General features: G+C 46.0%; 1 protein-coding gene across 2 annotated transcripts in view; it reads right to left on the bottom strand.

The window, feature by feature from the left end:
• ERGIC1 (endoplasmic reticulum-golgi intermediate compartment 1) overlaps positions 1-25,056 on the bottom strand; it is a 270,638-nt gene that overhangs the window by 26,264 nt on the left and 219,318 nt on the right. The window contains exons 6-9 of one of the 2 annotated variants that reach the window (XM_069244648.1): positions 24,217-24,321; positions 1,649-1,666; positions 1,171-1,231; positions 422-522 (exon numbers count right to left, since the gene is read on the bottom strand). In XM_069244648.1, coding sequence (XP_069100749.1) covers positions 422-522; positions 1,171-1,231; positions 1,649-1,666; positions 24,217-24,321 — 285 coding nt within the window. The remainder of the gene's footprint in view (positions 1-421; positions 523-1,170; positions 1,232-1,648; positions 1,667-24,216; positions 24,322-25,056) is intronic. The other variant, XM_069244649.1, reaches the window with a different exon arrangement.

Here is a 25,056-nt window from a genome sequence, read left to right as displayed (position 1 = left end):
GTTGAAAAAAAAGAATAGGTGGGAGGTGGAGCGCAAAGGTCTGGAGAAAAGAAAGAGGCCCTTGAAGTAACGGAGTGGCAGAATGTACCAGAAAAATGCAGTGACAAAGAAAGCAAGGGATAAGATAAAGAAAGTGAACCTGAGGAAAGATGGGAAGGTGGAATACTGGCAATAAAAAGAATGAGAAAACAACAAAAATTGGGCTTGATATAAAGGGGAGGAAAGTGGCCCAGAAAAAAGATGAATTAAAGACAAAAGAAGCAGGATAATTCGGCATGAGAAGACGGCCAAGAAAAAAAACAGAGGCGAGCTTGATGGTATAACTGCGCTTCCTCCGACACATGCACGCATTTGGGGATGATGTAACAGAATAAACAGCTGAAATGGATGTGGTCCCAGGTGCCCGTAACCTTCCCCATACCTTGTTCGCCACAGTGTACTGGTACGAGTACATTTGCTTTCCCTTGATATTTTCATACACAGTAGGAACGATCTTTAGGATGTAATCATGGGAAGCCAGGGCTAATTAACAACAAATACAAGAAAGAAACAGTAAATCAGCAAAAGCATGCAGACAAGTTGCAGCTAACCAACACAGCAACCTCCCCAAAACAAGGCACAGCCTACATTATAATTTATCTCATGGCACAGTCCATGATGTAAAGCACCATCTAACAGCACCAAATGTTCTGCATGCCTCCATCATACCGTGCCAAAAACCTAAATCAGAATCAACTGGTTCCAACCATCCATCCATCCCACTCAGTCTACTAATCAGTCCACCAGGAATTTCCTACATACCAAAGTTATCCCCTTATAAAAATGGAATCTGTTGTGTGGCGTTATTGGATGGTTGACGTTATTCAATAACACCATACAGTGCACCCCTCCTACAGTCCAATCACCCCTCTTGCACTATCTGTCCTATAAAGTAATCAACGGATCCATCAACATAGGATTTGGTTTCCGCTAAGTCCTCCTTTGTCCCTTTACTACGGAATTCAAGCCATAACGGTATAATCCTATATCGTTCCCCTTCAATTATATTTCAGCGCATATAAAGGCATTTCTGCGCACACCTGCTACAGCAGGCCTGTTTTTGCGAAAGCCCTTCCACTACTGATCTAAGAGTGTTGCACCCCACTAAATTTGATGCTTGTAGGTACGTACGGTTTGAAAACAGCCGATCCGCTCCACCCAGTGCGTTGAACGCTCCATGAACATTTGCAACCTGCAAAGGAGAGAGGATGAGAGCCAATTAGCCTGAATATTTAGAAGTCATGCAATTGTGGTACAAGGGAGCACACTGCAGGTCAGAAGACATGTGCATTAACCAAAGAGCTGCAACTTCAGCGCCAAGATGCTTGGCTGGGAAGGAGGTAAGGCCATCCCAGCATTTCTGAAGGGCACACCCAGCTCAACTAACAGCAGCGGATTTGCAAATGCTACACAGCTTGACGCCAACAACTGTGCGCTACTTGGAGCATTGCAGCATAGACCGCATTAATAATGTTAACTTAAGGAAGTGACCGGGGTCTACTGAAAGGCAGCACCTACAAAGCACTTCCTTCTTTGTTATCAATACCCACTGACCATAAAACAAAATCCCAATTAAGAGAATTCCGCAATGTCATATGCGATCGCTTACCTGCACAGTGGAGTATACCTTTGAAGATATGGTAAGAGATAATAGACAATATAAAAAAACAGAAGTAAACCAGAAAGAAACATTTAGTGAGATAAAAATGCGAACAATGTTGAATGTCTAAGAATAGCTCATAAAAATAAATAAGCACAACACTTTCAAAAAGATAAGAAACAGTATCACAATTTTAGATCTGCTAGTGAGACGAACTCAAAGTCCTTTCACTTCGCTTATTTACTTCCTGATATTGCGGACAAAACATGAGTTTATGCTGCCTTCTTGTGGGATGGACTCTCAAACTCCTTTCGCTCTCCACGGTCCTTCCTCCATCCACAGCATCATGGAGTCCCGCACTCCTCATGAGCTTGTTTCCATGATCTCCTCCTCACTGCATCCAGTCACCTTCCGCCTATTCTACAGGTTCTCCAAGTAGTTGGGCACTTGAAAAAAGGTGTCATTCTACAACACCGGTAACACCTTTTGTGAATATTTCTTCTTAAGCCCTCTTAGACCCTTTATATTCATCAATGAACTCCTCATCCACTTCAAAGACATCCCCAGACTGATTAATAACTCCAATTACAGCTGATAATGTTTGAAAAGTCTAACTTCAACCCCAAGACTTCCAGAATGAATACAATTATTTTTGCAACAAAACGTCACCTCTCACAGCTCCTATTCATCAAAAGCTTCCTGTCAGTCTTCCCCAGGCAATAGTTTCACTTGAATGTTGCAAAAATGTTGGAAAAGCTCTAAAGGACTGCGTTATTATTATAAATAAAAAACAAATTAAAAAACAAACAAAAAAACGTTACCCTACAACAATAAAATTGTCACCCATATTCAAGCTGCTTTAGGTCTGCTGCTTTAAACAACAAAAGCGGTCACTGCTGTAATGCTCCTTTCGCGGTTAATCATGGTTTTAAGATAAGTATGTAAATCCTATCATTGAAAACAAACTGAAGAAAGCAAAGAAGTCACTGCTCTTAGTGCAAGCAGTGTTCCAGTTTCAGTGACTGGCATTTACATAAATACTAAAAGTGAGTAGTTCTTTCATGGAGAATCCCACAAAATGCAGACGTTATACAATTAGATTATAAGCTGTACTGTCTTGATGAAATCCACACATAGAAGTAAAGAAGTGCTACCCAGTAAGTAATAGTCCTCTACCTGTTTCAACTGTTTCGGCAGCTCTGCTTGGTCAGTGAAAGAGGCTGCACTTGTATATGGACGTCTGGACATTTACAGGGGTAAAGTTTCCGATAAGGACCAAGGAGAAAACTGTTCCCATTATGAGGGGGGAAAAAAGAGCAGAACAAAAGGCACCGCGTTAGGCAAAAATGTGGCGGATTGCGCAAACAAATCAATATTAAACTCAAACCACGTGGCCCGATGCGAATGTGTACCATCTGATGTGCCAACTAGCGCTCAGCTCTCCTCAGACAGCTGACACTAATGATTTTTGGGATGTTTAAAACTTGATTAATTAAACAAGTCTATACAATGAGGAGCACTTTCTTCAGTGCTTCAAGTGCAGCCCTGCCAAGTACCACGCATTAGGGGTTAGACTGAAGCATTTTAGCCCAGGTGTCCCCATCAACATACTAAAATGCTTACTAATGCTTTATTAGTTGCCCCTAGCAACACAGCGAGGCACTGTAGGCGTCACTGAAATATACACAGCATTCAGCTAGCGCACTTGTTGTGCGCTGCTGCTTCAGACAATAATAGCTGCGACCTGGTCATGGAGCAGTGCTGTGTTGGTAGGGTGACAACCGGGCCCAGCTAAATTGTTGTTACAATAAATGTTTATCACAAAAAGCCCAGCCTACCCTTCACTTGTGTACACGTTGATCTTGTGGATGCTGGTCGTCAAACAAACAAACAGACAGACCCTAGGATGAGCCAAATGGATCCAGCGCCGTTACCGGGCCACTAGTTGATGGCTGGCTGGACTGCAGTCCAAGTAGGTGCTTTTTTCTGTGCAGCCATGCCTGGTCCTTGCTGAGAAAGTGCAGTGCAAATGTGTTTAACCACCAGCCGGGGATTCCAAGGCTATTTCTGGTAGGTGTGAATGGTGTTCGTTCCAATTTTTCTATGGTGTTTGAATGCACTGAGTGGGGCTAGTTGGGTCCGATTGGGAATGTGGCTCTGGGGTACTGGGTAGGACCAGGCTGATGCTAATAGGGCTAGGACTGACTTGGCAGGTCCATGGTAGTTCTGGTGTATGCAAGTGGGGCAAGAATAGGTGAACTGACCGATGGATGTAAATTGGCTTAAAGTGCATACACCAGGGCTAGAGCTGATGGATGTGTAGGGACTGAACTACCTACTGGTGCTGTACGTGAACCTGTATAGCTGTCATGATTGGGCATTATGACATGCAAGTATTGCTTGAGTGCCTGGGGGAGTTATAACTGCATTTTAAGGTCCTCCATATGACTATATCGACTAACACTGGAGGGTGCACCACATGATTTAATGGAAGCCAGGACTATTGCCTCCAACTCCTTTAACAGTGTTCTGCTCTGGTCAAATGCATAGCTAAAGCTGCACGCCCGCACGGAGATGAGTTGCTTGTCTATCCCATTCATCAACTGTTCTTCTTTGCCCAAGAAGACCAGACCCCCAACGGCCACTGACTGGACAGATTTTGTCTGGGTCAAATCTACAAAGGCAGAGTGACATGTTGCTTTGGTAACTAACTGCCATAGGGATGTACTGCACTTGAAGGAAATTCAGTTTTGAAAAGATAGTTCACACCCAAATGTAGGACCAACTTTAAATGTAGGGAGATCAGTTGGCCGGGCCCAGCTGACATGGTTTATGAACAAAAACTAACATTTGGCAAGAATAAGTCCAGAGGCAGGAAAGGTTATCTGTCTATTCCGAAGAAGTGAGGTACCTGAGGATAAGAACTGCTGCTGCACCCTGGAAGAGAGAAGTACAGAGCCTGGCCTGTAGAGAATCTGCATTCCTTTGTTGTGACTGCCATCTTGCTGCGAATAAAGAGTTGGAGAGAAGAGAAGTCTGCAAATGGAGAACAGTCTGTCAAATTTTCCTATCACTCCTGCACTTCCCAGAAATGTGGTGCCGTAACCCGAGGGTGTCTGAGCCATCAAGACCTACCAGAGGCAGTGAGCCACATGCAGAGACTGATGTAACTCTGAAGTGCCAACATCACTATGAGGCCTTTGTGCATCCCCTTGCCTGGCCCCAGCAGTCTGAAATTAAGACAGGCTAGGGGCCGACATTGTCCTGAGGCTGCTCAGCCTCCCCGGTTGCCATCAGTTTAATGTGGCTGAGCACTGCACAAAATTGTACCGGCATGCTATGGTTCCTTGAAAAAAAACTGAACCCACACACGCAGTGTGCATCTTTCCGAAACGAAGACCGACTTTCACGCCACTGATTCAGTTTTAACTCCTTAAGCTCGGAGACTGCACTTCAGCTACATTTCAAATTGTAATCCAGCTTTCAAAAGAATCCGATTGTGAGTAGTCCTGCAGCACAAAAGATGATGTAATTTTTTGCAGGCCCAAATTAAAATCCTATTAGATGCACTCTCTGTGTTCAATTTCATAATATGTTATTTCCCGTTTTTAGTGACAACGTGACTAAAATAAGCAGTGGTAAGGAGGCTGGTTTCAGACATATGATACCCCAGTTATCACTGTTATACAAACTAAACTGTTAGGATGATTAACAGTGAAAACCCAATGTGCTTAGCACTTTTGATTCCAAGGAAAATCCTAAACAGGTACAGCATAACTGACTGAAACAGCACCAGTGCTGATAATTTGTGTACACTATAAAGCACATTTCACAATCAATCTGAAACACTTGTATCTTCGTCAGTGGATTTACACATAATATTTTTCATTTCCAGACTGGTTTGACAGTACAGCTTGTGTTTGGCAGGGACTAAAAAAGGAATCCAGTGAATTCTGCATATGCTGTGGTGGTTTCCTGCAAGAGTCCATTATGGTAAAATAAAATGGAAGTAAAAATTGATGGTAGGACTCTGAACCTCGAACTTATTTACAGTGTTTAGAAATAGATGGAAGGCTCCCTGGTGGATGATTTTCCATGAGGGGGGTCACTGAACGGACAACATGATTAATACTCAATCAGAATCTACTGGTGAAGGTGAAGCTTTTCTGGTGCCTACGAAGTACCAGGGCCTTGCAGTCAGACCTGGAGATAGAAAGTGCGCTTAACAGGCAAGTATAATGGAATCAACCAGTGGTGGTGAAGCTCTTCTGGTGCCCTGTGAGTCCAGGACTCCGATTTGTGGGGAGAACTTCCAATGACATTATTTAAGAATCTGCTGGTCGTGATTGCAAAGGTTTTTTGCCAGAACATCCGAATGGGGTTCACGGCCCCAGTTCAAACGCTAGCAAAGCAGAGGAAAGCTCATGATGGGAACACATGGCTTCTCCTTTGTACATGGGTGTATGTTCAAAAACCCCACTACTCTACGCTGCTCATCTGCTCTTTGTTGTTTTAATCCTAATCTTCTGAATCTGCCCTCCTTCCATCTTCTGCCGGACTTCACTTGGACCGCTACCATAGTTCTGGGTGAGGGGGAGGCCTCAGCCCAAAATTTGGCAAGTCACCAAAGGCCCTCACACTCTGGGCGCTTTTCAGTCAGACCAGCTTTTCACCAGGTAGAAGAGGTCCAGTACAAGGACAAACTCTTACAGCTTTATCCCAGGTTAGGTCAGCAGCAACATTCAAGAAGTTCAGCCCATTGCCTGTAGGCATGCTGTGCTAGCAATCTTTAAATAGCTGTTCAAATGAAACCAGTAATTACTGCAGGCTTCAACGCTCAGTGTCACGTCCCTCTGAAACTGAATAAAGACTTGACAGACAGACACCCACAGGAGAAGGCAGGGTTGCAAACTTTATTCTGGGTAAATTTTCTTGGACTTGTGCAAGGTGTGATGACAAGCCAGGAACTTGGTAAACTATTTAGTATTTTGAGATACAAGAATAGGAGTATACCGAGCATTTAAAGAGGATCACAAACACGTCACCCTCAACTGGGAAAAAGCAACATCTTAATCTCCTGCCTTCTGAAGAGGCGTTAAAGTCATTTGTAAACTGGCTCAGGACGGGTGCCTAGATTACAACTGCATGCATTTTGCTAGGCAGTATATGGAACTTTGATAACACTTTGAACTATGGGTTACAGAGATTCAGCATTATAGACCACTAGGTGAAGATGAACAGGGGATTTCAGGGGAATAATGAAAAGAATATTCAGAGTGAGACAGCTATAACAAAAATCACCTTGTCCTTATACGGTTCAGGATCATCTGTCTCTGTGCCAAAACTAGTTGTTCTTTCTCATAAAGTGTAGAACAAACTGACCATTTAGTAAGTTGCACCTGTTCCTGACAAACACACCTCATACAGACTATGGAAAAGCAGAAGATTATTACTGCCAATACAGTATTGCAGAACAGACAGTCTTTTACCTTTATTGTGAACTCTGCAGCCCATCGTGGCTATGTATTCAGGATTAGATTTAGTACATTTGGTTTTAGTTTGCCATTTTTACTGAAGTGGTCTCTGAAAGCGCAGGCACAATTAGATCGCTCGAAACGGAGTATTGAAATAAGCAAATAACTTTCTATTTCTGCAAGTTGACTGTTACTTGTTATTTTACAAAGAACCCAATACCCGTGAGTCAAAAGAGGGGTATTTACTAAAAGCGATGTGAGAAGAAACAAGGAATAACCTGAATAGTATTTTAAAAATTCACTTTTGTCCTTCAAAAATGGTAGATAGTGAAATGCACAGTGATAAACATATTGATGCGATTGTGCATACAAAAGTCACTCCGCGATTAAAAATTTCACATAGATACATGTAAATATACGTAGGTATCAATCAACCAGATAAGGTGCAGGCCATGTTACCCCTGGCAGTAATTTTACCAGTAATCTCACAGTATCAATTACTGATCCAGTAAACGGGGAGCCTGCCATCCGGTATTTTAACCATCACTATACGGTCCCTGCCATTAATTCAGAACCATGAGCTATACAGCCAATAAGCACACCATCATCACAAACTACTAGTCGCCACTGTGCATGGCTACATAAAATGGTCACTATATAGTAAAAAGTCCACTATAAGCCAAAAGGGCGGGAAGGCTGCTGCGCCCATTCAATTAATTTGCTCTTGCTCAAAAGCCAATAACCCGTTTCCTGTCTGCCTTCGCCTACATAACCGGAAGACTGCGTAGCTTAGTTATAAAACATTAAATTGCACTTCCAGGTATGTAAGGGCTCATCCTCGCTGCCCACGTCAACAAAGATGGGCTCTAATCGGTTTCCATCAGACCGGAAACGCTAATCTGCTTGAGAGCAGAAGCCCATCTGCCACCCTTCACCGTGTTACTGAACCAGATGCTCGGCGCAGCCTGCAGGATCCCGCCAATTAACAACCCCAGTCTGACTGTTTTGTGTAATTAGCAATGGATATGATCACCCGCAGAGAGCATGTTTCAAGGGCTGCCGGGGTGGGGGCGCTGAGGTGTGGGAACAGGTTGATACGCCAACTTCTCACATCTCGGCCTACAATCACCGCCAGTTTTTGCTTCAAAGCACCGAGGCCTGGCCCATGCGCGCTCTCACGTCACTAGAGGAGACACCAGGCAGCGGGAGGGCGCTAGCAGGCGAAACCCTTATGTAACGTTTTTTTTTTTTTTTTTTTTTTTTTTTAACTGCTGTCTCCTCCCTCCACTTGACAGAACTAGGCCACCAAAAGGGATGACGAACTCTCGTCGTCTTCGTCAGCGCAATCAATGGTGACATCTGCAGGATTACCCGGTCCTGTAATCAGAATTGTGCAGCGACAAAAAGCAGCTGCCACCAGCTAAAACCTCTGTATTGTCAGAGCAGGGTACAATGGGCAGTTACGCACCGTCTCTTCTCCAAACACCTCACTCATAACAGACACCATGATTTCACACAGTTATGTACAGAATCATATCCCTGTTCGCCTCCTACCAAGGACTTAAAATCACGCGAAACCCATTAATTGCGCAGTTCTAAACCTACTGCTCAGATCCCATGACCTGCGCCTCGAGTTGCGTAACTTCCTCTCCTTAAGTGAAGCGCTCAGTTGCCCCTCATTCCCAGAGTCCAGTCCTGCTAAGAAAATCAAATCTCTCGCCAATGCCTTCCTAGAACCTGTCGTGAAACACCACAAGCAGTAAGGGGTCAATATTTTTACTCTCTCTTCCGGACCAGACCTCTCTACTTAAGGTAGTAACACGTACTCCCAGTTGGATTGTACCTCAGTGCTAAAGCCAAAAGTATCCTAAGGAACGCGATATTAAAAAGAGCAATAAAGAGCCTAAAACAAAATGTGTATTATATTTCACTATAGTGCTACAGTATAATCATCATGGCCATCTACCTAAATCACTGCCATTTACAGCAACTGGACCCGATAGACCTTGCCAAATGCCTCCAGATCTTATTCAAAGAACAGATGCTAACCAAATGGTCAGTTGTTACCCCAGGAGAAAATGTCACCGAAGTGACATCCATCTATTCAGGGGCTCCATTGGTCCCCTGCCTCCATCATGCCTACTCCAGAGGACTGCCAGCCATTAGCGCCGTGCTCACACCCATTCCGAATGCCTCCAGCTCTTCTGTGACTTTTCCAGATGCTTGGAAACATTCAACTGTCCTCGTACAGCTGAAGAAGCCCTCTGCGGACCCTTCAAAGTTCATTAACTACATGCCTATCTCCCAGCTACCATTCCCAGCCCAGGTCTTAGAGAAAAGTCTCAACAGACACCTACCCTAATACCTCAACCACCAACTCCCAGACACCACTCATTCTGGTTTCAGAACCCAGACAGAAACTGCTCTCATTGCTGCCATGGATGTCATCAACATGACTCTGGAAAGAGGAGACAGCGTCCTTTACCCTCCTGGACCTGTCCATGGCATTTGATAGTCTCCCACCCATCCAATGTCTACACAACATCTGAATCCAAGGACATGCACTCCAATTAATCTACTCCTTCATGACTGGAAGGACCTAGTCATTCAGCCTGGCAACACTCACCTCGGACACATGTGAACCCATCTGCGAAGTTCCCCAAGGATACTCCCTGACCCGACCCTCTTCAATGCATACATGATTCCTCTAGCCAGCGTCATCCACTCACAACATCAACACCCTCTCCTTTCGACACACAACTCATTCTGTCCCTCACAGACAAGAAGCTTAATGCCAGCATGACTGAAATCTTCCACTGGTTGAAGACCAATTGTCTAAAGCTGAACATCAACATGACCAAAATCATGATCTTGGGGAAGAGCACATCACTGTGGCATTCCGCCAGGTGACTGACAGACCTAGGACCAACACCCACCCCTACCAGCCCCACCAAAAACCTCTAGATCATCATCAACAGCAAACTAGACATGACGGCCTAAGTTAATGCAGTCAGTCTCATGCTTCTATAACCCAGAAGATGCAGAGTAAGATTTCCAAATGGATCCCAAGCAGCAACCAGAAAACAGTCTCAGACACCCTGGTTACAAGCAAGCCAGACTATGAGATAACCCTCTGTGCTGCAATAAACAAAAACTCATCAGAATGCTGCAAATCATTCAAAACTCTGCTGCCAGAGTATCTCTCAACCACTCATGCCGCAGCCTCACCATACCGCACCTGGCGGAGCTTCACTGGCTCCCCGTGCACAAAAAAGCACAATTCAAACTCCTCACCCACACTTTCAAGGCACTACATACCACGGCCTCTAGAAATCTCTCACCAACTCACTGTGGAAAGTCAGATTATATGCAGAGAGGTATTTTTAGTGCTTATTGGCATGTCTGGATAGAAAAAGCTCAATCTGGCAAAGAACAGGTGTTCTGTTAATTCCAAAACTGAGTGTGCAATAAAGATGCTTTTAAATTTTGTTATCTTGTCACATTTGCTGTGTGTTTGAAGACAGAGGTCAAATGTCCGCTTAAATTGCTGCTTATTTTATCCTGAAGATTGGTGTTTACAAAATCCTTTAACTTTGCAGTCAGAGAAAGAAAAGTGAACTACCTCACAATAGTGCTGAGGTACAGGCAGTGTGAAGTAAAGGGCTGTATGATGTCATTTTTTTTTTTTTTAATAACAAATAACATTTAAGTAGCCTGTAAATGAACTACACAAATATTTCAAAAATATATTTCAGTGGTCGGGAAAGCACTTTAAAAAAAAAAATCTGAATTGTAATGGAAACAAAGATTAACGAGATCAAAACCAATAAAAACACTTGGCGATGAGCAAGTGATAGTTTTTTCTTAAACCAAATTTCCACATCTTGTTTGCATTACAGTTTTATCAATAAAACTGCATGTCAGTGGCTAAGCTTGTGGCCATTTCAATAGAAATGTGCTGTCTGTAAATGACAGCGAAGTCCCGCAACATGCCTTAGTAATATGTTTATTAAAAGTGAGAGTTTTTAAATATGAATTGAGAAACATTCCTGCCCTCATCCTGATGAAAATACTATTAGTGAACTTCCCTGAGTTAGATCTTGATCTTGGCAGTAAGGATATGTCATCACCAAGACTTTGGTACGCCCACCTAATTTATATGTGGGTGGATATTTAGTATACCCACAGCAGAGACTTCTCCCACTCCACTATGATTAAACCCCTCTGACGGCCTTTAGGGCTAAGGGTTGTTGCAAACAGACCTCTAACTCTGCCCACTTAATTTAGATGGGTGGAACAGAGTTCAGTTTCCACTTCCCATCACCACCAGGAAAACCCTGGTGGTGATAGGCAAGGAAAACTGCTAAATGCTCACCTTGCAATGGGAAGTAACTCACATGGTGAAGGGAGTATTTTGTTTTGATTTTGCAAAAAGAAAATTCGCCTTTGGTTTTTTCTCTTTGAAAATAAAAGATAAAACAGTTTGATGGATGGCCGTCATGTTGACGGAGTCTCAATGGTAATTTCAACGATGTTGGTTCTTGGCAACACTTCAGAAGTGACTGCCAGCTCTGCGGTCATTTTTAAAATTTGATGGGCTGAGTAATCTCGGTGTGGCAGATGTAAAGTTTTCTGCCAGGCCAATGGAGATTACTCTGTCTGACAAACTATAAAGCAGGCACCAAGAGGCAAGTCTTCGGCCATCTGTACCCTATAAGTAGGATAGATTTTTATTATACATGGAGCCCAAGTTTCGTCCATTAAAGCAATCAAAAAAGTTGTAGTGCAGACATGCTGAACTCACATATTTGCAGGTGCTCTCATATGTGATAATGAAGAAAAAGGAAGGCTCAGTGAAATATATTTGCCTCGGACCACACAATTTGAGATGAGTTTGTGTGTCAAGCACATTATAGTTTTGCAGTCTGGTATCATTGTTTTTTAGGCCTGCCCAACACTGGCCCAGCATACCTCAGCAACTGCATCTGCTTTTGCAAACCTTCCACACACCTCGCTCAGCTGGGTTCCTACTTGCACAAATACCACACATACAGAAAACCAGATGCAGGGGTCGACCCTTCTACTACACTGCTCCTAACATGAGGAAAACAACCCCTTGCCACACACAAGAGACTCTTCCTCAATTTTTGAATTCCACAAGGTGCTGAATATCTTACTTATTGAGTAGTCCCGCTAGGCTTGACGAGTAACTAGACTCACACATGCTCAGCAATAGGATAACCTTCCGGCTGACAGTAAGCTCTACAAATCTGCATGACATAAAAATGTAACATAACATACTCACTAGTGCTGCAATAAATCTATTAATTCCTCATGGACTGCTGTCAAACAGTCAGAACCTGATCAAAGCAGTCAACAACTAGCCATGTAACATGGCATTTTCCAAGGCTCACAACTTCATGCCTTCTTATAACATTAATGTATACCCCTGGACTAAATCAACTTGCCAATGTACATAGATGATAAATCCACTCCTACTCGGAAAACTGTCAAGAAAAAATGAATAGATTGCATAGTGTGCTTGGAATGCGTGTTACACTGGATTGTTTTTAAAGGGTGCCAAGACTAATGGTCAGAGATCTATAGCAAAGTGCGCTACAGTTTGCTGGACCTACCAACCACAGATCATCAAAAGTAACAAATGTGGAAATTCTTTGATATTGGAAGTCATATTGTCATCCAAAATCAACTATACAGCAATTGGTACAACAATGAAGCTCTCTTTACTAAAACAGTTTTTCCAACTCTTGTTCAGTGATCACAGAATCTAGCTGATGAAATCCCTCGTCTAGGCATCCCTAGCCTACTGTAAAAGTTTATATTCAGGCCTTCCCAAGACTTTCATCAACGGACTTCAGAAAAGTCTGCATGAATCTGCACCTCAACCTTAATAACGGGGAACACCTTCAATTAGCTCTCCAACATCATGGCTGCAAGAAGCAGCTAGGATTAAATTCGAAGTCTCATGCACCATAAACAAAACGAAATATGGGAAAGAACATGCATACCTATAGTAACAGACACTTCACCACAAACCCATCATAGACCTTTGCTCACGATCTGCCAGCCGGAGTAAACAGCAATCCTTCAAGGGTAACACTGTGGCAGATCCCTGGAAATGCATGACTAAGGCTCTCATTACAGCCCTGGTGGTCAGTGATAAAGCGGTGGTAATACTGCCAACAGGCTGACGGTAACAAAAATGGAATCATGACTGCAGCGGAATCCGCTCAGACAGCCACTTTAACACACCAACAGCAAGGGAGGAATCAACAAGCACCACGGCGGTTACCGACAACAGCCAGGCAGAAGACAATGTACCGCCCACTCTATTATGACCGGCCTATCCGCCACCTTTTCTGGGGCAGTACCAACGACATCAAAAGCCTGGCGGAAACAGAACTCAGAAATCAAAGGACTCCCCTGTGGAGAGTCAGGGAACAACCACGACGCCATGGAGCCAGAGTTGCAAATTTTCCCCATGCTGGTCTTCCTTCTGCTACATTATGAACACCAGCGCCGGTGAAGGTGACCACGGTGAGTACTTCCTCCTAGGACACAAGTGGGGGGGGGGGTGGGGGGGGGGCAAGAGAGTGACACACACACACACACACACACACACACACACACACACACACACCTCCCCACCCCTAACACCATACACACACAACCAGAAGCAGCAACATAACATATCTACCCTGTACCCTTCAGGAATAATGCAAGGACAAAATGATTTGAGGAAAGTGAGTGGAATACGATAAAATACTATCAATAAGTGCATCAAAATCCAAACGTATATACATATTTACAAATGTAGGGACACTGCCCAGTCCTTAATGTCCATGGGCCACAGGGCCACAACACATAGGCCAAGGCCCCACCTCACTCCTGCAACAACACTGAGAGGACACTGCAGGGGCATCAGGTCGAAAATACACAGGCACCTCAGGGGGATGGGGAATGGGGGCACATCAGCTGGAAGATTGTACAACACCACTGGTCCTGGAGGGGGCAACATGCCCTGTGCGCTGTCCAGGGGAGTGCAAGGCCACAGTCTCACCTGGGTGTCAGACCCACAGGATTTGCAGGTGCCAGGCCACACAACAGCCCATGGATGCAGGACTACACACTGTCTGCTGGCGGTGACGGCTGCTCAGTGGTGCTGGTGGCGGTGCTGCCAGTGGTGGGGAGAGGCTCCAGTCCTTCCCCTGCAGCCTCGGGCGGCTGCCTACTGGGGCTGCTGATGCTGGTGGCGGTGCTGCCAGTGGGGGGGGGGGGGGGGGGGGGGGGTGGCTCCAGCCCTTCCCCAGCAGCCTCGGACGGCTGAACCACCATGGTTGGTGGTGGGGGCTCCGAGTGAGTCCCAGCACTAGGCCTCCTGTCCTCCCTGCCTGCTGGTGCAGGCTCCTTGCCCTTCCTGTCAGCAGGTGGGGGTGCCTCCTTGCCTTTCCCTGTAGCAGCTTGGGGTGCCTCCTTGCCCTTCGTTGAAGCAGCTGGGGGTGCCTCCTTGCCCTTCGTTGAAGCAGCTGGGGGTGCCTCCTTGCCCTTCCTTGCAGCACCTGGTGCAGACACCCTTTCAGTTGGGCTGCCTGGTGCCCGATATCCTCTCCCACCTGGAGTAGCTGTCGACACTACTGTGGCCGTGGACTGGGAGGCTGAGGTGCTTGCTTGGGTTCTGAGAGCAGTGGTAGGGAAGAGGTCAACAGTGGAGAGGAAAAGCTTCTTTGGGACATTCTGGCGGGAAGAGGGTGAAGGTTTGGGAGTGCAGGAAGAGGAAGTGGTGTAGGATGTGTCTGCTGATTTTGGGTGCAGGTGCATGGGGTGGATGCTGTTGTGAGGTGGATGGCTGTTGGGTGTCTGAGTGCTTGCGTTTCTGTACTTTGGGAGGAGGGGGCACAGACACAGTGGAAGAGGACACAGGAAACGTGTGCATGGATGTGGGGGTGGAAACTGCCAGTGAGGGGCGTGTAGTGATAGGCGTGATGGTGGGAGTGGATGAGGATGTAGTACATGCAGGTGCGAGTGATGACGCAACTGGGAGGGAGGTGGACGAGGAGAAGGACGAGAGGGACACAGTGGAGGCAGTGGATGTTGATATGTCTGCATCTGGATGGTGTTTGTGTGAGTGCCTGTGGGATGATGTGTGGTGCTTGTGTTTGCCTGAACCACTCCTGTGTGTTGTCTTGTGTGCATGCTGGTCTGCCTGTGTGCTTGGGATAGGTTGGGGTTGAGGAGAATGGGATTGGGTAGAGGAAGTTGGGGGGAGGGGGGCGGAGAGTAGAAATAGGGACAATGGCTGCCATCAGAGAGGAGGCCAGAGCCTGGATTGATCTCTGTTGGGCCACCATGCCAGTGTGAATGCCCTCCAGGAATGCATTGGTCTGTTGCATTTGGGCTGCCAGCCCCTGGATGGCATTCACAATGGTTGACTGCCCAACAGAGATGGATCGCAGGAGGTCAATAGCCTCCTCACTCAGGGCAGCAGGGCTAACTGGGGCAGGGCCTGAGGCGAAGGAGATGCCCACCCTCTGGGTGAGCGGGCACGGCAAACTCGCTGAGGGGCTGCTGGGAGGGCGGTGCTGGTACAGGGGTGGTGGCTGTACCTGTAGGTGGGGTGGGCACAGAGGTGTCCGCAACCACCAGGGAGCTTGCATAGGAGGAGGTATCACTGTCCGAACTGTCCACTCCAGTCTCCGCCGTGATGCTCCCCTCGCCCTCCGTCCCACTGGTGCCCTCAACGTCGGTGGATTCGGCCTCTTGGGCCCTGTGGGATGCAGCTCCCTCCGTCGCTTGTGCCTCTGCTTCTCTGCCAGATGATGCTAATGCACATAAGGACAGTTTGACAAAACAGAACGGGGAGTGGGAAGACACAAAGGGTACCCTTGGTCAATGGCGCCAACACCACAGTTGGCGTACACGACACACACACACACACACACACACACAGGTAACAGTCCTACACACTAGGCAATGCACTACCAGTCACAATGCTAGTCACAGCTCATGGACATGGACACCTAACACCAACTGCAGCATACCTGAGACCCACAGACCCCTGCCCAGTAGTGGATGCCTACTAGTTTGGTTGGAGGAAGTTTACATCACACCCTGCCCAACATCGGACCAACCCTGCAATGTCCGGCCCGGCCTAGGGGCACCCACAGGCCCACATCCTCCACCCAGATACCACCCCACCACACGCAAGTAGTATATTGGGGCACTGTAATCACCCTCTTTTGGCTGCTGTGATGCACAGAAGCGCTCATCCAGGTCCGGATAAGCCACTGTCAGTATACGGGCCATCAGGGAGGGGGGGTCAGGGTTCGACAGGCACCCCTTCCTTGTTGGGAGGCCATCCCCAGCTTGGCCTCTGCCGTCTTCCGGGCCCAGCGTCTCAGGTCCTCCCACCGTTTCAGACAGTGGGTGTTCCGCCTGCCGCAGACCCCCAGGGTCCGCACGTCCTTGGTGATGGCACGCCATATACCCTTTTTCTGATGGGCGCTGACCTGCAGGGAAATGGACACCAGGGAAGATATTAGTCCAACCGTCCTGCCTGTTACACTCATGGCCCACCATAGCCCCTTACGCACAGAGATGGCCACACATACATGCAGCACACTGCCCAGGGCCCTTCCACCAACCCCCCCCCCACACTAGGCCTTCACATACAGCAGTCCATGCATTCATGCCCCATGCATCGAGCTCACAGTGTACTCACCTGTTGGTCTGGAGGCCGATACAGCATTCGATACTGGGATAGGACCCCATCCACCAGTCTCTCCAACTCCACCGCAGTGAAGGCAGGGGCGCTTTCCCCAGTGACACGACCCATGATGGATTCCAGACACAGGTCACAGCAGCACATGCAGTGTAGGTCCTCTCCTGTTGAAGGTCAGGTAGCAAGTGAGTGAACAGATAGAAAATGGCCATCACGTCCGCGGTGGTGCATACAGTCACTGCCTGCGTACATCACCATTGGCCACTGTAACCCACAGGGCCCAATAACCAATGAGGAGTTGCGCGGCGGTTCTCGACCGCCTCCCGCAACGGCACACAACGTCAGCGGAATTACCTCATTTCCACATGTCCCTCCATACAGGACAGGTGGGTGCCATTTCAAGGTGTGGGGGCAGGCTATGGCACCTAACTGCGTCACAGTACACATAAGCACCATTTGGACCTATCCAACAATATACTGTTACAATCACAACATGCAATGAAGTGGAGGGTTTGGAAATATGAGATACTGACCAGCTGCTCACCATTTTGCCCCCTAGATTGCAACTGCTGCGGATGAATAGGAGATGGAGACCCCCCCCCGCCCCCCCCCCATGTACAGACCCCTGGTGGACTTGGCAACAATGGAGGACAGGCACATTATCCTCACCTATAGACTGGACAGGGCCACAATCACAAAGCTGTGTGCCCAATTGGAGCCTGACCTGATATCTGCTATCCGTCACCCCACCGGGTCCCCACTCTTGTGCAAGTTCTATCTGTGCTCCATTTCCTGGCAATTGGCTCCTTCCAAGTGACAGTGGGCGTGGCAGCAGGAATGTCACAGCCAATGTTCTGAATAGTGCTGACCAGAGTGTTCTGCCCTGATTAAACACATGTGCAGTTACATTGTTTTCCCCCAGGTGGAGGATTTGGCCACAGTGAAAGCTGATTTCTATGCAATGGGACATATCCCCAACATTATTGGGGCAATTGTATGTACACTTATTGCATTTGACCCCCCCCCCCAAGAGAAATGAACAGGTGTTAAGAAATCGGAACAGCTTTCACTCAAGGAATGGGCCGATAGTGTGCCTGGAGGACCAGTACATCTCCCATGTCAATGCAAAGTATCCTGGGTCTGTGCATGATGCCTTTGTCCTGAGGAATAGCAGCATCCCATATGTGATGGCTCAACTCCAGAGGAACCGGGTGTGGCTAATAGGTGAGTCCTGGTTCCCATCCAGTGGATGTTGGTGTATGGGCCCTAAGGGTTAGTGTGTGTCTAACAGGTGTCCCTCGATATTTGCAGGTGACTCTGGTTACCCCAACCTCTCATGGCTACTGACCCCTGTGAGGAATCCCAAGAGAAGGGCAGAGGTACGTTACAACGAGGCACATGGGCGAACAAGAAGAATTATAGAGAGCACATTCAGCCTCCTGAAGGCTAGGTTTCGTGTTGCACAACCTTGCCATGCGTCGCCAGGTGCCTTTTTTTCAAGAGGCTGGAGATGGGCGTGTGGCAGCAGTGGACCCTGTGGACAGTGAAGATGAGGAGGCAGAGGATGAGGACAACAGAAGTGCAATAATATGTCAATACTTCCAATGACACATAGGTGAGACAGTGTAATTTCACTTTTAATTGACAGTTTTGTGTTTGACATTGTCACTTGAGGACTGATTTTCCTGCTTCTATGGCCACTCACTGTACCCTTTGGCATCTTTATTTGCAGATATTTGTGCCCCACTATCGCTCCTGGTGTGTTGACTGCAGCCAACTACAGGTCATTTCTATGCATACATTACAGTACAGTTGTATTGCAGTGTTTATACCTTGTTAAACAAATACATAGTTTTATCATTTGATATACTCCATACTTGTATTTCTTTTTTTTTTAAAGGGGAGTTTATTTAAGTGCTAATAAGTAGAGGGGGATGTGTAATGGGCTGGGTTGATGGTGGAAAAAAGTCCAGGATAGAGTCCAGTCTTTGTGGATCACAGGTGCATCGTCCAAGGGGGCATAGGAAGTGGAGCAATGGCAGTTCAAGGTGGACAGGGTGGTACACAAGGGTGACATTCAGGAGAGTCTTATTTCCTAGTGGGGGTCTTGGCAATAGTCTCTGGCTTCTGCCTGGATTGCGGGGAATGTTTGCAGGGTGGTTCATCTTCTACAGGGGGAGGGGTGCTGGTGGCCTGTTGTTCCTGTGGCGGGGCCTCCTGTCCATTAGCAGCAGCGGAGGTGGAGGGTTGTTCATCGGTCTGGCTAGTGGCAGAGGCCCGGTGGAGTGCCACTGCCTCCCTCATAGTGTTGGCCATGTCTGCCAGCACCCCTGCAATGGAGACCAGGATGGTGTTGATGTCTTTCAAGTCCTCCCTCATCCCCAGGTACTGTCCCTTCTGCAGCCGATGTTCTCCTGCAACTTGTCCAGTATCTGGCCCATCGTCTCCTGGGAATGGTGGTATGCTCCCAGGATCGCAGTGAGTGCCTCCTGGAGAGGCGGTCCTCCTGTTGCATAGCAGTCCTCCCAGCTTCCCCGTTGTCCTGTGCCTCTGTCCCCTGAACCGTGTGCCCACTGCCACTGACCCCAGGTCCCTGATCGTCCTGTGTTTGTGGGGTGGCCTGGGGGTCCCTTTAGTGGTGGACACACTACTGATTGACATGTCTTGGGGACAGAGGTATGGGCTCGCTGGGTAGGTACTGTGCTGGTGTTTCCTGAGGGGGAGGCTCTGTGGTGGTATGGAACTGTGCCTGGGTAACCGACTGTCCAGAGATCCCTGATGGGCCAGGTTGGTCATCCACATCCAGGCGTCCAGAGCTGCTGTGATCACTGTGGGCCTCTTCTGGGGGTGGGGGTGGGGGGAACGGCTGGATGTTGCTGGCACCTCCTCGCCGGTGACGTTGGCTGGGGGACCTGTGGGAATGTAAATGCAGTGTTATTGTTTGTGTGTCTGACATCTTGTGCATGTGTGTGTTGCCCTCTAAGGTTGTTTTTACCCTGGCAGCTTTGCCTTGTGTGAGTTGGTATTTGGTGGGCTAGCTGTTTCCCTCTAGTGTACATGCTTTAGTGATAGGTGTCCATGTATTGGTGTTGCATGTAGGGCTTGGTATTGGGATGGGTGGGTTGTGAGGGAGGTGGTGGAGTGATGGGAGTGAGGGTAAGGATGGGGTATGTGATGGCATGCAGGTGGGGGGGGGAAGGGATGATAGCAATAGAGATTTTACATACCAGAGTAAAGTCCTCCTCCTGCCAGGTCCTAAGAATGCATGATTGCCAAGACTTGCTCCTCCCATGTTGTTAGTTGTGGAGGAGGAGGAGGAGGTAGGGGTCCACCACCAGTCCTCTGTACAGCTAGTTTGTGTCTTGCTGCCACAGAACGCACCTTCCCCCGTAGGTTGTTTCACCTTTTCCTGAGGTCATCCCTTGTTCTGGGGTGCTGTCCCATGGCGTTGACCCTGTCGACGATTCTCCGCTATAGCTCAATCTTCCTTGCAATGGATGTCTGCTGCACCTGTGATCCGAATAGCTGTGGCTCTACGCGGATGATTTCCTCCACCATGACCCATAGCTCCTCCTCTGAGAACCTGGGGTGTCGTTGTGGTGCCATGGATGTAGTGTGAGTGGTGAGGGTGTGTGATATAAGGTGCGTGGATGGTGTATAGATGATGGTGGTGTGTGGCTGTGGTCTTGCTATCTCTCTTGTGGCACTTGTTTGTATTCATAAAGGGCTGTGTGTGTTTTATAGTGGTGTGGGTGAGTTGTGTGAATAGGTGTCAGGTGTGTGTGTGTAGTCTGAATTGTCCAATTTGGTGTAGTTTTGTATGTGTAGGTGTGTGTGTGTATTTTTAGCAAGTCAGTATGTACCGTCAATGGTTTACCACCATTGAATGTCCGCCGTGGTGAATCGTGGGTCATAATGTTGTGGGCGTAGTTCTGTTGGCGTAACGGTGTGGGTTTTGCTACCGCCAGTTTATCACCAACCTTTAGGCTGGCAGACTTGTGTGTGTGTCTGTATAGTGACGGATTGCTATCTGTGTGTCATAATATGGGTAGCGGTGATCCACCGCAGCGGCGGCATGTTGGCAGCAGTCAGAATTGCGGTAAGCCGTACTTATCGCCAGTGTCATAATGAGGGCCTAAAATGTCTGGAACACTCTCATCCCACTCAAGTGAAGTTCAGGAAACTCCTGAAGATAGAACTTTTAGGACATGCCTCAATTGACTTGAACACAGTTTGTGCTGTAGCATAGTAACCATTGTTACTATTCAGCATACTGGACACTAACTTCTCCTTCAAACAAGTAAGATGAGTATCCTTTGCTTCCAGGATTCTCTAGTAACTGAACCTCTACGTGCAACACTAGCAAAGCCCAAAAATAAATAAATGATTATTTTTAAAGTGCAACACAATCTGAAAAGGTCTTGTACCATTTATGAGACTGTAAATAGCAGCTGCAGTTCAAGACAGAGTTAAGATCCCCAAAGGATGATTTTAGGTGGCTCAGATATACAGATTTAGATCTTTTTCTCAACTTAATGTGCAGTACATCACTTCAAATCTTTATAGGGATGTAATTTCACATAGGAGAATTGTGGAATTAGAAGGCACTGCCTTCCTTTTTTCAGTTTAAAGGTGAGGATTGCTAAGAGCGGTCCGAAAGTAATAGATGTGGTGATTCACATATACACCTTTATAAGTAGTAAATGTACCCACATGAAGCTGACAGAAGGTATCTGACACATTGTCAATTTTATGTCAAGGCAGGAGGCTAGCATTATGCATAAGCCTTTTATTCACCACTTCTGTGCAGCACCTTTAAAGACTTATAGAACCAAATGAAGTCACCATTGCAAAGAATCATATCAGAACATTTAACCCCATGACAACAGTCCTCTTCCTCTTGTTTGCTGCTTCTGTGCAGATAAGTATACTCTATTAATATTCTGATTAATTAAATGATTGTGTTGATGAAAGTGGTTAAATATTGGTAGTTTTGGGGTGATTTGGTGTATTCATAACCAATTTTTGGGTAAGTACCTTAATTTGTGGAGTAGTTCTGTCGGCTTACATTTAAGGATTTATTTTATGAGGAAACACTTTTTTTTATAAGTCAAAAAGAGATATAAATAGGTATTGTACAGTGTGAATGTTTTATGGGATAAAAGATTTGTTAATTTGTCTTAGCTATAAAGCGCATTGCTTGACAGTAGGGTTTCAAGCAGAGCTTCTAGCGCATGGTGGACAGTTAAATGCTGCGTGCTCCATAGCGAAGTGCAGCATTCAGAGCGCTCTTCAAGTTGATGAGTAAGGTGTTCGTGCGCAGATCGTAACGCGAGTGCCTCGCGAAGGTACTTTGGAGCGTACATCAGCTCACCAGAAAAGCAGCGTCTGCTGCGGACGCGTGAATTGGCTTTGTTTGTTGAGAGCATAATGGTCTATTTCTTTGGGAAATAGACCCCATATCTCAAACGTGTGATGCTGAATGCTTGTTAGCGATCGTTCCTCGGCAACAGCTCTAGTATCATAAGGAAAAGGCCTTTGGGAGGAATGATCGCTTTATTTGACAGAAAGTGAAGTTTGACTTGCGATTACTTTATTATATCTTAGAATTAAGAGAAAAAAATATACGAAATGGCGGAGAAAGTAAGGGATATATAACCCAGTATTAAAAAAATATATATATATATATACACACATATATATACACACATATATACACACACACACACACACAAAAAAAGACAATTATTATGGAATTAGTAAATAGAATAAAAAAAGGAAAAAGGGGAAAGAAGATAGAAATAACAGAAGAAAGTAATGTGTCAGGAAAGGAAATACAGGAGGAAGTGATAAGGTGATTAATCTTCCAGGAGGTTGGGAAGACGGTTTAAATGACAATAAAACATTTGTGGAAAGAGCATAAGAAAAAAAGTAAGACAGTTGATGAGTATGAATATTGGTCTCTTTATGATGATGAGGTCACAAGAAAGAGAGGCCCAGGAGGCAAATACTTAATATTTGAAAGCAATCGATTTTAGTATATCAACACAATTTAATGTAAAATTCTGTGTAACTGAATACACCTCAGTTTCACGAGGACGCAGAGTTATCAACGTATGAAAATTACAGCAGTGGCAAAATGTGTTGATTTTATTTTGAAGCTTTTCCCAAAATCTTCCTCAAAATGGGATCGGTGGTCATCGTTTCCACAAAAAGGATCAATTTTAAACAAAACCTAGTATTACTACATCAACGCTTCAAAATGTACATAATTTATGTAAAAGTTGGAGAAAGTTTGTATAGTTAATTGAAAGTTTCCAAATTTTTTTTTTTAATAGAGTAGAATCTTTGAACTTGGTAACAAAAGGGTCCTGAAAGTTTACTTATTTTTGTTTTACATTTCAAGGTCTCACACAATGAAAAAACACAGCCATGTCTTTTATTAATCATTACGTATTTGGCTACAGCAAATTGAGGCTTCTGCAAAGTTCTTTCGTGCAAAAAAGAGAACAACAAAATTGGAACTTTGCTAATATTTTGAGATTATTTCCTCATTTGCAAAGCGTTAGGAAAGCAAAGAAGAAGGTTAAGTTTTATTTCAAACGTTACAAACATCTTTCATATATATAGACACACACACACACACACACACACACACACACACACACACACACACACACACACACAGAAAGAAAGTCTCAAAATACTGTAAATACCTTTATTTTATATGCTCTAACCACTGTTGCTTTCAACTTTTTTGTCCTTTTCCCCAGTAATACATACACACCATCTACTGATGCACTGATTGGCTCCTGCTCACACCTGCGACATGGTTCTATTTTCTTCACCCGCAGTAGTCCTGGAGCCTGCAGCATTCAGAGCTCCTACAAACCACTATGCTGCAGGACCCATCTGCATACCCAGGAGGGATAAAGTCTCCCAATGCTTACTCTCCGCTTAGCAGAGGGGACCAGAGTGAGCTCTAGAGATTACATTTCTATTGGGAGTGACAGCCTTTTGATTCCACCTTCGCATAAAAGGGAGTGCGTACGACCCAAGTAGGGCCCTTCCTGCTCCATCACCATTTATTGTTCTGGAAGAAAGAAACACTGCCACAAGTCCTTCTGTCGGTAATCACTACTGCAGATTTAGGTGCTTTAACCAGGAAGCAGCTTGTCAGACTCATGGTGGCTACTGGGCGCTGCTGCTACTCCTCAGCAAGGCTACCCTACAATCTGTTCTTTGCAGAATGGCCACATTTAAAAAGGACATCATTCATCACTTCTCAGCTCTAAGTAGGCAATGTTAGCTAGTGGGAACAAGCCTGCCCACTTCTCCCCAATCAAGAATAATGAACTCCTCACCTTTAATCTATCACCAAACTGTAGCTTATGGATCACATGTGTCATGTCTGGATTCTGGGGCTGGGCTGTAGCACTGTGCGTTGACACGTGAAAATTACCAGGCACCTATAGAAATGAAGTTAATAAAATTATTCAAAAACAAAGTATGCGAAGTCAAAGTCTGTCTGTAGATTTTCTGTGGCGCATACTGGTAGAATGTAAGCACTTTAGACTGTGTAGTTTTTCTTTCAGATGTTAATAGAATGAAGCGGAACTCAAGGGGATTACAACATTGAACAATTTTGATAACAACCACACACGAAGGCAACAAACAAAAGCAAAAGTTAGCAAAGAGGAAGATAACTTTTCTGCTGTGTGGTCTGGGCTGTGGTGGGGAACAAGGCATTGTGAAATGTAGAACCAGTATTGCTGGGATATTAAAGGCACAATATTTTTCAAAGACAGACACATAGGAGCCACAGCATGTGCTGGAATGGCATAAACGTCTCAAACTTTTGGAAGCTGGTCGACCATTATGTCAGCACGTGTCACTGTGCAAATAATTTCCATTTTTGGGGGCTGCTGACACACAGACAGCAAATGTTGATGAACAGAGCCTGGAACCCAATCTAAGCACAACTCTGTTAGGTCTGACCAGCAGCCCAGAGCTTACACACAAGTGGGTGAAGTCTTGAGGAATTTGATGAGGACTACTCTATATATGTAGGGGTTGTACTGTGCCCACTATGGCTCATCAGCTAGCACGGACCTAAGGACAATTTCTCACTTTGCACAGTTCATCATAAAATAGGTTGCTCAGGGGTATGGAATTCCTATAGCCCAATGCCCAGGACATATTGT

The sequence above is a fragment of the Pleurodeles waltl genome, chromosome 7 (genome assembly GCF_031143425.1).
Source record: "Pleurodeles waltl isolate 20211129_DDA chromosome 7, aPleWal1.hap1.20221129, whole genome shotgun sequence".
NCBI lineage: Eukaryota > Metazoa > Chordata > Amphibia > Caudata > Salamandridae > Pleurodeles > Pleurodeles waltl.
Note: the sequence above shows the minus strand (reverse complement) of the source record. Positions and strands in the feature narration are given on the sequence as shown.